At 43.4% G+C, this 17,500-nt stretch overlaps 1 protein-coding gene across 1 annotated transcript in view; it reads right to left on the bottom strand.

The window, feature by feature from the left end:
- The window catches only part of LOC111669049 (ERC protein 2), a 147,464-nt gene that overhangs the window by 69,213 nt on the left and 60,751 nt on the right, over positions 1-17,500 (bottom strand). Inside the window, exons 11-15 of the mRNA XM_087179000.1 lie at positions 17,179-17,220; positions 16,142-16,335; positions 9,225-9,318; positions 4,398-4,550; positions 442-602 (exon numbers count right to left, since the gene is read on the bottom strand). Coding sequence (XP_087035126.1) covers positions 442-602; positions 4,398-4,550; positions 9,225-9,318; positions 16,142-16,335; positions 17,179-17,220 — 644 coding nt within the window. The remainder of the gene's footprint in view (positions 1-441; positions 603-4,397; positions 4,551-9,224; positions 9,319-16,141; positions 16,336-17,178; positions 17,221-17,500) is intronic.

The raw sequence follows: 17,500 nt of genomic DNA, 5'->3' as shown, positions 1-17,500 counted from the left end.
CCCGTGTGCAGCCGCACATGTGAACAGGTGAGCGGATATATGTGCCTGATGCAGTATTAGACACAGGTTTCTGCTGAAGCAACAAAGCTGCCGATTATCGACAGATTTTCATAAAAAATATGTGATAGGTAAATTGGAATTAAAGCTTCCAATCACAGATTACCTGCGGTTCATACTTTGGTGTCTGCGGCTGAGTAGTATAGCCCCGCCTCCCACCTTGTTCAATGCACCTGCGCACGACAGGCCACCAAAACAAAGCGACATGTCGGCCGTGTGGAACTTTAACAAAGTGTGTGAGACTGACATAACGTGCGCCATCTGCAATGCATGCCAAAAATGATCGGTATCGGCCGATGACACTCATATATGATCGGTATCAGCGGCAAAAAAAATAGATAGCAGTATCCCTAATAAGATTAGACAGATAGATGTGGGACTAACTTCATCTCCAGAATCTCCTCCAGCTGTTTGCGTCTCTCCTGGCGCAGACTGTTGAGGTGTCCGTCTCTTTCATGCAGGGACTGCTGAGTGGAGGACAGGCGGAGTTTGGTGGCGTCCAGCTCTTGTCTCGTCGTCTCCAAAGCTCCCATCAGCTCCTCCAGCTAGTGAAGGGAAGATATACATATACATACACACACAGGTTTAAACTGAATGAAAGCATACCAGGATACTCATGCACATGGTTCTGCTCCCAAATGCAATAAGTGTTGATTGAATCATACATTGTCTTACAGAAAGCAAGACATGCAAGACCTATTTTACACTTATGCATGCCCAGTCTCTCACACATAGTCATGGGAAATGTTACAGTGAGGTCATCAGATACACACTGAAGTGCAACTGTACTTGTATACTCCTGATGATGTGCGTGTGTTGGAATGCTAAAATGAGGTAAGATGCCTAAACATGAGAGGGAATGGCCGGTAGACAACAAGGAGCAGGTGAAACTACTCAGGTTCAAAGGTTAGTTGAATGATATGTCCACTGATCCTTGTGCAGGAAACGAGGACTTCACCTTTCTCCACTTATTTTACTTCACTCTTAAGTGTGGTTCTACTTTAGAGCAGGTGAGAATAATGCTCAAACCCTCAACTACATCTCCTCCCTCTGCACACACGTGCCCTCCAGCCACGCAGGTCGGCATGTCCAACCTGAGTTGTCTGATAGACAGGATGTGACCTGAGGGCGTCATTATCCTAAGACAGGAAGTGTCTAATTGTCTAACAACAAGTACTTCACAACAGGATCCAGGACCAGTCAGGACTGTTCAGATGATCACCAAGAGAAGATGATAGTATATGTAGAATAGAGAATAAGATCTTTGTTCTGGTCTGATGATTTGCAGATTTGTGATATAAGAGAGTCAAACAATAAATTCTGAAGTGTTGGATCTCAAACAAACAAAGGGAATGAAAGTAAGGGAGAGGCAAAGAAAAAAAAAACAGAGAGAAAAAGAGTATTAGGGGAAAGCACTCCATGGGGTAGGACATGAAAAAAGAAATGGGCCTCTTTTATGAAGGGGCCAAATCGTTCACACATTTTCAGGACACTCTCCATCTCCGCCGGTTTTCTAGGTGTGTTTCACAGATGTCAGATAATGTGCTCACTGACTGTTCATGAATATCACATATGGGGTAAGAGAAGAAAGGGTCCAAGTAAAGGAAGTGGGGAATAAAGAAATTCGAAATGGTGGGAAAGTGACAACTTACAGTCATAACTTCCTGGAAATGTAGCAAGGCATTGTTTCAAATAACATAAAACCTGTATCCCCGCCAACAACAACTGACCTCTTAAAGTGTCCAGCAGCTAATATACCCAATGTCATCAAGACATCAAACTGTCCAAAATCACACCACGTTAAATGTTTGATGTCTTATTTCAGGCTTAGAAGAATCCAGAGCCAATCTTTTCATCTTGAAAGCCAAGGGTCACACACACACACACACACACACACACCATTTACACTCACCACATGTCTATCAGCCCTTATGCACCAACTGCTCCCCTCCCAGTTCCCCATTAGTCCACCACCCAGGCTAGCCCTCACTTCACAATCACATCATTAATAAGGAATACAATGCATTTTAGTGAAATTAGGGACCTAATCAGCTTACCGGTGAGCCTGTGCGTGCTAATTTAGCTCAACTTCAAGGCAAAGCCCCCCCAGCCAGCCTAAGGCTCACTAAGACTGGCCCAAAGCCCCTTTAGTTGCTAAGCTGATTGGGGGCTCAGAGCTAAGGGCCAAATCCCTCTTGTCCATTTGCGTCGGTGTTGCTGGTTCAAAGGCCTAGTTCAAACGCCATACGGGGGGAGAGAGGGAGAGAGACAGGAACAGAAATGGAGAGAAAGGGAGAGACAGTGGGGAGATAATTGGGTGAGACAACTTAAGAAGGCAGATGGGAAAGAACGAGGCTCGGGACAATGGATGGACAGCAGAAATGATGCCAGGGGAAAGTCAAGAAACAGAGAGAGGCAGAGGCGGACTGAGTCTTAGGGAGCGGGGGTGTGAAGAAAAGTGACCCAGGGCATTACCCATGCTCCATTTCAGCAGGTCAGGCTGATGGAAGACTTTCAGCGCATTACACATCATGAGACTGATTACTCTGGGACAGAGGGGAGAAGAAAGAAGAAAATCAAGGAAAGAACGAGGGGGAGGGGGGGGATGTGAGAATGTGAGTCTGGCAGGGCGCTCTGAAATGGTGCCAGGGTCAGGTGATGTTTCAGAAGGACCTGTCCCTCTCTCTATTCTACCCCCACCCCACACACACACACACACACACACACACACACACTTGTTTTCTCCAAAGTCTGAGGCGAGCAAGGCGGCTGACTGACGACTGCGGGACTACATGTTAATGGCATGTTGACTCGCTGCCTCCTTATGTGGTGATGTAGCGTTGGCTCACAAAGTTCAGAGTGCTGACAGCACCTAGCAGTGAACATCAGTGACTGAGCGGCGTCTTCCCTTGTGTCGACAGTGTGACTGTAACTCTATGCAGGCTCAGTATGTTCTCTATGCGTAGGGCCTGGATTGACGTGGAATTAAAGTAACTTGACGATTACTTTTGGGGTCAGTGAGTGTTAACGTGTCACAAGTTAGGAAAGGATTGCCCTGATTCCTTGGCTGCACACGGGTAAACTTAGGTCAAAGCTGAATCATCCACTTCTATGCATGCGAAATGTCCCACAGACATAAATATACTTTTCTTTCGGACCTCTCGGCCGATCATAATATTGTTCGATAAACACACAGTATCCACGCTGACTATAAGTCAAGCGTGTAAAGTACAGAAATTTCAAAAAGGAGGAAAAAAAACAAGCCACAGTTAGCATTGGCTCTCACTGAATTTTCTAAACTGAGTTTGACCCTCTTTTATTTTCCCGCTCAGTCCACCGATCTCCTCTTTTCATCTTTTACATTCTCCTCTATCAGCTTCTGTCTTTGAATGTGTGTGTGTGTGTGTGTGTGTGTGATTGTGTGTGTGTGTGTGTGTGTGTGTGTGTGTGTGTGTGTGTTTGAAGCAATACAGCCACCATTCTGCCTAAAAATGTTAGTTCTTGTTTTAACCGCCGATTGCTCTCACATTACTTGTGGCACGCATAAGTAATGCAAGGTCATTCTCATTCAAATGCACACTCACACCAGGAGGAAACGCGCTCCCTCTCCCTGTTTCTCTTTCCCACCACAGACACACCTATGCTCACACACACACACACACACACATATACAAAAGCACACACATAAACCTCGGACCCACCGACCAGCTGGCAGTCAGAAAGACAGATAGATAGCGGGACATATAGGGTAAAAGGGCAGCCTGTACTCCGTCAAAGCTGCAAGCCCAAAGTCTAAAGCTTTGTTAATGAATTCTGATTACATGCATATAAACTGACAATAATTCACACATATGCTTACATTTTCAAGCATGCAAAAGTAAACTTAACGAGAGACAGAAAATGAAAGGAGGGCGCTGGAATTTTTTCGTTTCAGTTTTAAATTTCAGTCTAGAGGGAGAAAGTAATCAAAAGCATGTTTAGAAAAGTAAAACTGAATTAAGAATCAAAGACAATAAGAGACGGGAAGGAAAAACCAACTATCCATTTTGTAATAATGATCTTTGCTGGTTAAGAGCTACACATGGAGTAATTAAGGATCATCCATTAACCACAGTCCGCCTGCCGTCACGCTCTCAGCCACATGGGGGTGCAGTTCGGTCCCTAACATTTTCTCAGAGGTCCTTCTTAGTCCTAGGTGAGCTCATACCTGCCCTCAGTTTAAAAGGTAGGCCTGGCTGCCTGTGTAGAGATGCATGCGACCATCTATATGTATGATTGTGTGTATATGTGCATGCTGGTCTGGTGGAGTCCTCCATCAGTGTGTGTAACATCAGGTAAACCTCTCTCTGGGCCTGAACACGGGCAGCCTCCTCCTGCGCCCACAGAGCCTCCCTATGTGCGGATGTGTTCATGCTCTCCCTCAGTGACATCTCCAACTCCCTGATCCGCTCCGCCGTCTCCTGCATGGCACCCTGGGAAGCTGAAAGAGTAAGCTAGGGGAGGGAGGCAAAAGGAGGGTTGGAAGCAAAGTAACAAAAGCCGGGGAGAGAGTGTTTTTCTTTGAGTATACTTTTTTACTGTTCTAAAAGTTCATCATGGAATAATACTGTACGGGCAAAAGGTGTATTTGTTTTTTCCCTTTGCTTAAAAGAATCCAAATCATGTAAAACAGGAACAAAGGAAAGCCTTGGGCAGGTGAACAGCTGTGCTAAGAGAACAACACAACTCTTCTTAGAAGAAATAGATGCAGCCAAAACAGAAGAGAGTGATAAGTGATGGAGAGATGAAGCGCTTGTGTGTGGCCTCTCTGACACCTATGGTGAGTGGAGGAAATTGATCCTTCTCCACACAGGGTGATGGAACTGTGAAAGAAAACACTGGACAGAAATAATAAACCCCCGATTCTCTCTCTCTCTCATTCTTTTTTTTTTTTTTTTAACTCTTTGACTCCCGAAAAGTTGACTCACTTTCAAGCTCACACGTTCACACGTTTGTGGGAGCAGTACAGAAGCCTCGGAGGCACATGGGCAAGGGGAAACTTTCAAGCAGGAGTTCATTTAAACTCAGGGGTATATCCTTGTTGCAGAAGAGTCAGACCAATATTTTGATGGAGAAAAATAGGGTTACGCCAATCAGACACTCAGTAACTAAATCCACATGAGCCAAAAACACCCTGAAATGTCATGGTAACATTTTGTGCTATTTTTTATAAGGAGAAGTGATAAGAAGCGATTTCTTTGCATGTTAGCTACCACAGACTCGATAACACATTTGTAGATGCATCAGGCAAATGAATATGAGAAAATGCAAGCAACAGGTGGCAAGGTGTGTTCACGAAGATGTGAAGGAAACTCTCTCCAGAAAGCAAGAAAGCAAAAAGTGGTAACGGAGAACACTGCGGACTTAATTGTGATGAATGACAATTCTCTGGCTGAAGCTGCACACCGTTAAACTGACATGTCATCTGACAAACGACTGTTCGGCGTTTCTCAAAGTGAGTTAGCGAATTCAAATGCTCGGGAGCAGTTTCATCAGCGACAGGTAGAGCTCAACGCGAATGTGCGAATGAGTCTTGAACCAGTACAAAACCTGACAGGAGTCTGAGTGACTAATTTTTGTGCTGCATAAAGCAGAGCTCCAGGCCAAACAGCACCGTGGCTCACACATGGGGAATCCATTGTGATGGAAAAAAAAAAAAGGAGATACTAAAAGCACGTCAAACTGAAAAGAGTGACGTGGAAGTAATTTTATGAGACAGTGCCAGGATAAATTTGAATGGCTTATTAACCGGCCCTTATAAATATCAAGTAGTCATGGCACATGCTCAATGTTGTGGTAACAGTATGGAAAAAGAAAAAAAAAATGCTATCAAGACGTCTGCAAGGATGTATCTTCAAATTCAAGGGTAAATATTAAATAAATGGATAAAAAAAAATATCATTGACCAAATTAACTGACCAATTCAGTGATACTGACTAAAACAGCAGCAACAGAATTATCCCCGAGCGTGATGAAAATAGCGCCGAGCCAGCCGAATCACAAGCGGATACTTGTGGCTCGTCACGTCAGCACGACACAGCTGGAGGTGAGCGACAAACACCCGCACACACACATACAGAGGCAGGCTGTGTGCGTCAGTAGTCCAAAGCTGTAATTGGATGTGACAGACGGGCAGTAATTCGATGCACCAGAATCAACAAGTACTGGTCTGACCCCGCCCCGCAGACAGAAACCCAGGCGCACACACACACACACACACACACACACACACACACACACCCCACTGAGATGGGGCTGCCACCGCTAGACCCCCAAGTGAAACCTAACCAGAAAGCTCTGTCTGCCTATGTGGGTATGTGTGTGTGTGCATGTACAGTATATTTGTGCATATCTGTGTGTTATGTGAGTTTTATTAGTAACAAGAGAATATTGCTGGCTGAAAACAAAGAATGGAAAAAAGAGGCAATAAAGATAGAGAGATACAGAGAGTGGGGAGAAATGGAAAGATAATTGCCTCTGCTGCACCAATAATCACCTAATGCCCTTGGGAAGGCTCATTATGGAGTCTGGCCCTTTTTGGTTTGATGGAGGGATTATAATCACTAAAATAAACGAGCAAAGAGTGAGAGAATGCACATTTTCAGCAGCTGTGTACCTATGATCTTCAGCTTTACATACACACACACAGACACACTGACACACACACAAACCACTCACCCACATAGCCTGATCCAGGCAGACAGACATCTGTCTCCGTCAAAAAAAAAAAAAAAGTTGTGCGTGCAGCATCAACCTCTATGTTCTAAAAAATCGTGTGCTGGACCAGAAGTTTCATAAAGTTTGAGTCAAGTTCAAAGACTGTGGGAACAAGCCTTGAGTGAATGAAAATCCTGCACTGTGTCTATGTTCTTTAACTGTCCCCAGTTTAAAAAAAAAAAAGTTTCTGTAATCCTTCTGTCTCTAAACAAAGTATTGAGTGTCGCTGATGCCTCTCAATTACAGATAAAAGAGAAATAAAAGGCCTGTTTGAAGGCTTGAAGTGAACATTTCCGATGTGTGTTTTCTCTGTGTTTGTGAAGTGCAGCGTGGCGCGATGGAGACGATGGAGCGGAGAGATGCTATCGCTCCATCCCACATAAACTCTCCTGGATGAATGTGGAGAGCGAGCGATGAGGGAAGGCCCTGTTTGTTTGTGTTTACCCTCGGAGCGTGCTGTGTTCCTGATGGACCTGGAGATAAACGGAGACACAGAGCGAGGGGGGGGCAAGATAGAGGCAACAGTGCAACCTGACCGCTGAGCAAACACAATATACAGAATGCATACTACACTCTACTACTCTACCACATCCCAGCATCACAGACAGTGACTTGGAATCACTCTTATGTCGACTAACTTTGAAGTTGTCATACCATATTCCTCCTTCTCTCTTTCAGTGAATTGCTGTTGTATTTTATCATACTGTTCTTGAGCTTTATTATATCATATTATATTATGTATAGTCAAACCCCTCAGGGACTTATTGTCTAATGTTATTGTCAAATGAGAACAGAAATGCCAAAGATAGGTTTGAGGTACTTTGCCATTACATAGTTTTTTTCACTATAAAGCACTTTTTCAATCTCCTCACTATTCTTCAATAACCAAATCTAATGGGTTCCTATAAAAATGTTTATTTATGTTAAAACAAGACTAAGACTCTATGAGTCAACAAACTAACATCAATGTTATACGATGCTCACAGTGGAAATGCTAACATGTTAATGTTTAGCATTTTTACCCTCTTCACCATCTTTAGTGTATTAGCATGCTACCACTTGCTACGTAGCACTAAACACAAAGTGCAACTAAGGCTGATGTGAGTATCATTAATTTTGTCTTTGAATGTGTGCGTGTGTGTGTCTGTGTGCTTGTGTGTGTGTGTGTGTGTGTGTGTGCGTGTGTTTGTGTGTGTGTGTGTATCAAACTTTATTGCAAATGATCCAATAGTCTCTGGCACCTTGAATTTTTGAACCAAATTTCATGGCAGTCAGACGGTTAGATATTTCAGTCTGGACCAACCAACTGACTTTTCCATTCATACAGCCATGCAGCAAACAGAGATAAAAAAGGTTATCAGATTTTTTTTTTTTTTTTTACTTTTAAATATTGATGTCAGTGTTATCTTCAAAGAACCACTCTCAGTCAGACTCTTGACAACACAATGTACTTGAACTCGAGCTTGATTTCCTGTCTCTGCTCTAACACTAGTATTTCCCTTGGTCAATATTTTACTACTCCCTTGCACTTGTCCCTGTGCCTCTCTCTTTCTTCCTGGCATTCGCTTCATGTCTCTTTCCAGGTTATAGCAATATTAATGTGTACTACTCAGACACTGTTTAGAAGAGGAAATAGGATGTTGGATGCTGCCTGCCAGCACACACAGGAATAACAAAATAACAGACTGAGAGAGGGGCTCCGGCTCTATTTGCCAGGGAGGTACAGAGAGGTGTACTCTACTTCATTGGTCCTGTGGGACTAACCTGGCATGGCCGCACTCTGCATATTAACACCTCGGCATAGCTTTGCAGGGTAATACACAAGCAGGCACACAGACGCACATATACACAGAGTGTCGAGTAAACAGCTGACACTTATGTTGACAACTAAGCAGGTATATACAAGTGATACCAGAAATGGTAATTCAAGATTCTCTCTCCTGACTGACTAGACACAGTCCTTTATTATTCCCATCTGAGCCATTATGCCGCCGCTCCCTGCTGGCGTATGGAGCTGATTTCTGCCGGACTAAATGCATGTCTCTTCCACTTAGGACAGACTCTGAGATGCACTGAGGGGGAGGATGGGGAGGGTAGGTGGGCATGAAAGAGTGCAACAGGGCTCTCTCTGCCTAGATGTGAGTAAAGGGAAGGGAGTGAAAATATAGTGAGCAAAAAAAGAGATAGAAAGGAAAGGGAAAAGATAATACTTTGTGAGGAATGCCTTGCAAAAGAGGTGAGGAGGAAAGAGGAGAAAAGAGGGCATGATAAACGAGTATGACTCGATCTGAACACTCCAGGATGAAGAGGTGATGAAGAGCTAAGTTAGAAACCAAGGAATGTACGCATGTGAACACACACACACACACACACACACACACACACACACGCACACGCACACATATTCAAACCTGCGATAAAGAGTGCGGATGTCCATCAGTCAGGGCATCTTTCCTCATCTCACCCGGAACCGTCTGCTTCTGGATGTTCGGAGACTTGATTTGCCTTCAGATAGAGAAAATGTGTGACAGCAGATGAAGAGAAATCATATTCACAAAATATGATGATGTTGTAAAGTATACCTGTATGTATGCACACACATTATATACAATATACAATAGCCCCATTTTACTTTGAATTACTTTTTCTAAAATAGTAAATGTAGTCTTGATGTCCAACATATAAAACTCATATAATTTTTTTTTTTTGTCCTCTTTTGATTTATTTTCAGAGGCCTGCATATTGTATCATACAGGTAAATGGCGTAGCGACAGTGTGTGCCAGAAAGCACAGCGGCTGTGCATGTGTCTAGTCTTCGTTACATGGCAGACTGGGACAAGACAAGACTTGACTGATGGATGTGAGACACTGCTGTGTAAATCTTTCAACAACAAAACACACAAACACATGCAGACAGGAGATGCAAGCACAAGCATGCACACACACAGGCACACACACACCATTCTCAAAAATAGATATGTGCAAGAAGTGAGTCTACAGATAAGAGGACAGGATGACAATAATACACACACACACACACAAACACACACACACACACACACACACAAAGGGCATGTGTTTTTGAAAAACATAAATTGGTGCGAGTCTATAGACACTGCCAGAAACACACACAGAGGATAATAAATCTGCTGTCAGTGTCGTCAGCTGAGGTGCTGATTACAGAGCTAAACCGTGTATTACCCCGTCAGCATGGCTGTGTATTTACCTCCACACTCAGACCTACTCCTTGTCATTTACCGAACTTACTTAGCCAGAGAACTATGGCACGTACGCGCACACGCACACAAACCCATAAAACTCAGAGGATACACACACACTCAGCTGCATACACACTCTATATCCTCTCACAAGCACACTCAAAATAGAATGAAAACACACTCTTTGAGCCCCCACCCACAAGAAAAAAAAAAAGTGAGCTTTCACACTTTTTTAAAAAATGCACAGAGAGTGCGAGAAAGCTGACAGTGACAAATTAGCGCTTAAGAGAACCCTCCAACACTGTAAACAGGCTGTGACCAAGCAGCTGCTAAAACGCGCCACATTATTATTCCATATCCACACTGGTGTGTTTACTCTGGGCAAAACCTACAAGCTGCCCCCACATATGGCCAAATATTTGCTGTCATAGCCCCTAGAAAGTGTGTGTGTGTGTGTGTGTGTGTGTGTTGTGTGTGTCAGATTTTCTGAGTGATGCTGGTGTGCAATTAATTTGAAATACACCCAAGAAGATGATGTAAAAATTTAATACACACTAATCCTGCCACACACACAACAGTAAAAACCCTTGAGATTTTTTTTTGGTTATAATAAGAGCAGACAGAGCAGGAGGGGAGTGCTCGAAATTTATACCAATATTTATATCTGATATTACTCCCTCTATACAAAACTACACATACCGTTTATTAGGCTTGTCGTTTCATGTCTCTGGTTTGTATCTTTATTTCTTTTTTTAATGACTCTGCTGTTGATTTTATACGTTTTTTATCATTTTTACGAGTGGGTTTTGAAAAGTGCTGCATAAATACAGATTATCATTTAATTCTGTTACTGTTATGAATGAAGTATAGGTACACACATGTGTATATGTGCACTCATATTTACACAGGGAGGAGGAAGAAGAGGAGGAGGAGGGGGAGGAGGAGGAGGAGGAGAAAAGGAATTTGTTTATACTCTGATCTTTGATGTCTGTGTGTGTGTTTTTATAAGCTCAGATGCATGTCCATAGAGAACAAACTTGCCATGAGGGCATATCAGCTATCACACACAGCCGCTACTGGCACAGGTGTATAAACCAGCAGACACGCTGGTCCCCCATCAGCGCGAAATGAAATAAGTGTTTTGACCAATGTGAAGGCAAATGAGGGCACGTAGAGTGTGAGGAAGGAGCAGACGGGCTGGGCTGCATGAGAGTGGAAAATGTGAAGGAGAACTTTGATTTGCTGATTACCGAAATGAGTAAATTCATGGGTGGAAAATAGTATTTTATTGCTGTGACATTGCTTAGAAAGATGAAGTGGGGGGGGGGGGGCAGTTTGCACGAGTCCAGCCATTTCCTAAACTGAGCGTAATAAGTAATTTTTCACATTTCCTCTCGCTTCTTCCACCTGGAGCACTCGACACATCCGCCTTCCAACATAAGCAGCTCCGCTTTATTTCTGGCTGTTAAGCCTCAGCTAGTTTTTTTTAGTTTTTTTTTACCTTGTGTATCTCTATACATATTTCCTCTTACTCACTTTTTCCATTTTCCCTTTGACATTCTTTTCCTCTTTTTCTCTTCTAGTTTGTCACTGATTTTTTTGTCACTTACAAATCACGTCTCACTAAGATGAATACTGGTCTGACTTCCCTCGAGGACTACAGCTGACATGCCCTGGAGCAAGGCACCAGCAGTAACCGAACAGAGCTTCTGAATGGCCCGGAGGAACAGGAAGCTCCCAGATCTGAATGTGGGACTGTGAATATTAAGTGGGGTGTTACTGGAAAAGAGTATGCGTTCTCAGTCGGCTCATGGGTAAATAAAGGTTAAAAGGTAGTAATAAGCTTTTAAGGGAAAAAAAAAATCCAGATTTTTATCTCCCACTTCATAACCCTTAATTCTTACTACGTCTCCTCCTCTTTTCTTTTAATAAACAGTAGAGTGGAACGAAATCCTCAGATTTCAGGCAGACATGTACACATCAGGGCAGTTAGTGCTCAGGGTTGCACACTATATGGAATAAGAGGCAGATACGATCTGTATTAAATAAATTTTCTCAGCAGTGCAAAAAGACGAGAGGTACAGGAAAAGGAGAGCAGGGGTGGGGGTGGGGGATGGGGGGGTGGAGGAGCTGTGAGCGTGTAGCGTGAGGCAGTTGGGTCAACACTGGGAGTCTGAAGTTTTATCTGAGGCGCTTGTCTAGATGCAGTGCTGAGAGATCCAAACAGAACAAGTTTGTTTATTACTGATAGATGCTTTATGGTCCTTAGACATGTCTTATCGCAACACAAATACCGTTTCACTGTTGCCTTTATATATTGCCCTTGTGTGTGTGTCTGTGTGTGTGTGTGACAGGGTGAAACAGAGAGGTTACAAAAGAAGAAATGGCTAGTCTGTTTGTGTGTCCATGCGTTGAACTGTGAGAACAGTTTCTGGTGCAGGTGCAACTATATTTCAACATCGCAAAAAACAGGAAGTTGACATCTTTCAGAGCTAAAATGGCCGTTCAAACTGCACGCACACCTGCAAACATACACAGAAATTAACACTGTTTACAAATATTTTCATGTAGAAATATTATATACAGAGACTTTGGAGGTTATGTGTGTTTTGGCGTGCGTGCATACTGTGTGTGTGGATTTTCACAAGATTGATGCTCCCCCACATCTGGAGTTTGATTATGGTCACAGGAATAAGGCCCAAATTTATGTGTGTGTTTATGCGTGCAAATGGTTGTTTGTGAGTGAATGAATATTCGTCCGTCAACGACCATTGATTTCTCCCAGCCAACAGACTCTTCAGGGTTCGTTACCATCATGTGTTCTCCTCAGTCTCACCGTAGACACATACACACACACACACACACAGGTACGTACACATATGTTTATATACACACACACACACACACACACACACACACAGACACACAACCACACCTCCCTTTTTCCTGAAACCCTCCCTTACATACCACAGTGCTTACCACGTCTATAGCTGTGATATGGTGAGACTGGGAGTCTGATTTATTTGTCAAAGTTTAGCCCTCACATCATCGCTGAAACATTAAAAGTATAGGACTGTAACAGCATTACGATGAATAATTCCACTAGTTCACAATATATAGCCTTGAAGGAAGGAGTGAACGAAAATGAAAGGCAGGCTTTATATTCACTTGACATATAAAAATAAAATATCTAATTTCCATTTTAGAACAACTTTAGTCACAGCGTAGATCTCAAACTGCAGATGCTTCGATGCAACAACTTATTAAATATGTTTACTTTTCATGTTTCAAATAGGCCATTCACTGGATTCCTTTTTTTTGTGCTTTTAGATGTTCATTAGTAACTACATAAACTGTAGGAGCATGATGCAGGGGAAATACTCAAGTGCTACGTAACTGAATTCCTCGTATGTCAGGCTAAGAAATTAATTCATTTTTCCATTTTAGACCACTATATCTACACAAACTGCTCCAAGAGATCAGCAACCGTGGCTTACAGAGCTCTATTTAACAAATCCAACTATTGGCATTAGTGTTAACAGCTGATGCAGATGCTTTCTATAAAGCCTGTTCAGTGTCACTGATCACTTAGGCCGATTACCTAGGAATTACACCTACACACATAACAGTAAGAAAAACCAAAAAAACCCCCAAAAAAACACCAGCCATAAACTATGATGTTATCACTGATGACTTAGAGAAAACCACAAGGAGATCTGAGGTATGAAAGAGCCGTGAGTGAGTCTCCCCTGTGCTGGAAGGTATTTATTACAATGACCCGCTGGCTACATTCATCTTTTACTCGCACTGCTGCATTGCCAAGTGGATGAGAAAGTGTCTATTTCCTCATCTGTTCCCCTCTCTCTCCAACCAGATAGCTGTTAATAGGCCATCTGACCCGGTTCCAACAGAAACACTCTGATTAAAAAGACATTCATCCACTGCCCGGACACATCTCACGCAGTCTGACACAGAAGTCCAATCAGTGCACAGAAACTCGTCCGCCCATGCTGTCATATACCACATGTGCGTCGACACACACACATATAAAACACACACATACTTTTAGGGTGTAGCGTGTTAAATCAGATCATGAGTACAGTAACTTGATGCCCCACTTAGCTCCACTCCAGTCACACAAACACAGACTGTACATTTGTTCATGATATTATGTGTTTTACAGCAGCAGTGGATCCTCTTCTGTTAACCTGCGGCTGACCTGCATATGACCTCTGACCTGTACGGGTTGACCAGAGGGGGGGGGTCAGATCGATAGGAGTGACTTTTTTGACACTAATGAGACAGCAGCCCTGATGAGACGGACGAGCTGCGGGGAAAAGACAGTTTTCCAACGCCTGATCCAGAAACTAAAAGCATAGATTAACACGCACACGTACATGCACACACTCTGGTGACAGCTGCATGTGAGCAGCACACACATGAAGACGTGGAGGCAGAGGCATGACACGCACACACACACGGGGAAACAGAGAGCAGACTGTGTGAACAAACTCTGCGGGAGCTACTGTATCCCTATTATACTTGACGCTCATGCGTTCCCACAGAGTTTGACTCAGCACACAGTTTCCATGCCAGAGTGGAGAGTCTGTAAAACGGGTAATGAATGAGGCAGGAAACTGTGTTGGATCCAGTACATGCAGCCCATCCAGATTCTTTCTAAACCATTCAGAACCATAGCTAGCGTTAACACACCTGATGGGGCCAGCGTGTGTTAAAAAAATTGTTCTTTTCACATACATCTTTCACACTTGTGGCTTCTCCTGTGCAGCTGGCGGTCCACCAGCAGAGACACCGCACACTATCAATCTACATATACAGACACACTGACCAGCACACAGCTAACTGTAACTGCTGCAAGTTCAAATACACACTCTATACAGACACGCATAGAAAAACACACCTCTTACTGTGCTTCCTTTTCACACACACACACACACATATTAAGTAAACATGCACGCAAGCACTCACATGCAGTACATCTGCGTTGGCACTAAACAACCACTCATTTGGGTACATATACACACCATGCCAATCCATAAATCAGATGATAATTGAGTAGCACTGTGCCAGTAATAAACAGAGCAGTATAAACAGCCAGTGTCTGGGCTGGATACACCACCTCCCACTGGCATGCCGCTGGCTGCCTGCCTGGCAAACTCAATAACACACACACACACACACACACACACACACACACACACTCTCACAGTCACACTCACACACAAACTCATTTACTGTATGCATTTATAGTAATGCAAAGACAGAAAGAAAAACCACTTATCTGTTGAGTTTGCAGACACATGTGAAAACACACACATACACACTCACACACACACACACACACACCCACATCATTTAAAGTGAGTATGATATGAAGAAATACACACAGCACTCATGATAGCAGTGAAATGTGAAGAAGCTTTGCAGAAGTCAGTGCAATAGAGAAGCTATATGTCTCCGGTCATATAATTCAGGAAACATATAAAGTCTCTCATTGTGTTATTGCTGTGACAGGAATGAGGACCGTGATTGTTTGGCGTAAATGTGTTGTACATTAACCGTCCCAAAGGGACAGTCAAATCTGAGCTTTCTGGGAACCAGATTTGAGCCAAAATGCCCCAATTTCCAACTTTATACCTGGGAAAGTTTAAGATCAGCCCAACAGTCATGGCATGAAGTCAAGAGTAATGGCTGAGGACAGTGTTGGCGGTATTTTGATGGCGTGTTTAACGGGAACACTAATAACTACTTACCCGGGTCTGCAGTCATTGATACACAGAAACAAACGATAAGACATTAAGCCAAGCGATTAAAAGCCACACATGTACATACATATGGGTCACAAGTATGCATTTCTAGAGTGTGATTACATCAGGCAAAAAGCATGACAGCATGGAAGTGGGTTCAAGTGCTGGGAGGACACAATCTAGACAGTTTATGTCTTGTGGATTACTCCTTTATAAATAGAGCACTTAGGAATGAATTGAGATCTTACAAAGATCCGGTCACTTGGAAGGACACTGCTCTCTGAGGACACCCAGATGGCGTCTTGTGATGGATATGAATGTCACTGAATTTTTGACCCTCACCTCTCCAGATCGGCAATTTTCTTCTCCTTGCACGACTTGTCCATCTCAGCGTCCCTCAGAGCAGTCATTAGCCTCTCCACCTCAGCTTGTGACTTCCCGGATTCCTCTCTGTAGCGGGCCACTTCCTGCTCCAGAAGCCTCAGACGATCTGTGATGTCCGGACACTTCCTGACTGCTTCTTCTGTGTTTTGGATCTTTGAGGAGGGGGGGGAGAGGAAGTGGATACAGTAGTTAAAATAACAAATTATTAATAGGACAGCATCAAAGAACAGTCTAGGTCATCTCTGACTCAGCTTTTCAAGTGCTGCTGTTTGAAAAGGTCATTGTCACACTCGCCTCAACATCCATTAGCCTTAGCTGTCAGTTGTCAGTAAATTCATTAACACGGAAGTCTTCCTGAACCAGCTACTTTCTGATATGTAGATGTAGAGCGAGTTGTCCACAGATCGGAAGGTTGGCGGTTCGAATTCTGACTCCTCCGGTCCAAATGTCGAAGTTTCCTTGGGCTATTGAACCCCAAAAATTGCTCCTGGTGTATCGTATGTGTGTGTGTGTGTGTGTGTGTTAGTGTGTGTGATAGAGAAGCACTATACATATAGACAATATAGCTGTGTGAGTGAATGGGTGAATGTGTCTTATAGTGAAAAGCGCTTTGAGTGGTCGATAAGACACGGTAGCATCATGGAGATACATTGGTTCATTAGTGCTTAATCATTAGCATTCTAACGTTTCATCTCCTGAAGCCAATGATCCACAGCTGAGGCTGATAGGTAAAGCTCAGGGTGACAGTGTAGCTCAGACTGACCAAGTAAAGTTACCAATGACAAAGTGGAGATGAAAATGACCAGGACAGATGGGCCTGATGCACGTTGAGCTGAGCGTAACAAAGTATAGCTCAGACTGATTAAGGTTAAGCCAGGTCTGGCAACAGAGAGCTGAGCTAGACAAAGTGAGTCCTAAAATGGCCTCTACACACACACACACACAAACACACACAAGTACAAACAAACAAGAGGCATAAAATATAATGAACCTACCGTGGGGCTTACTGCTGGTAGACCATCTACTTTGGCTGGCACCTAGAAGTTGATAGAAAACGACATGACACAGGGAGAATAAGAATATAGTATAAGAACCAAGTAGAGTCTTAAAATTTTTACATCCTCTAGGACTGAACTATTGGACACTGACTGTTGCACAGGGTCAGATGTGAGATCAAATCACATGGGCAGCTTTGAAACCTAAAGGAAAAGGTAGGTCAATCCTGTATATGTGGTTTGGGTCAAAGTCTAGCTGAAGCAGAACCAATCTGTACCCTCATCCGCTCTCATCCCTTCATCACCCCCTCCCACCCCCCCA

Source organism: Seriola lalandi, unplaced genomic scaffold (genome assembly GCF_002814215.2).
Source record: "Seriola lalandi dorsalis isolate HSWRI2012SDOR001 ecotype SW California unplaced genomic scaffold, Sedor1 jcf7180002054767, whole genome shotgun sequence".
In the NCBI taxonomy this organism is placed as follows: Eukaryota; Metazoa; Chordata; class Actinopteri; order Carangiformes; family Carangidae; genus Seriola; species Seriola lalandi.
The sequence above is the reverse complement of the archived record's forward strand: the minus strand, read 5'-3'. Positions and strand labels throughout refer to the sequence as shown.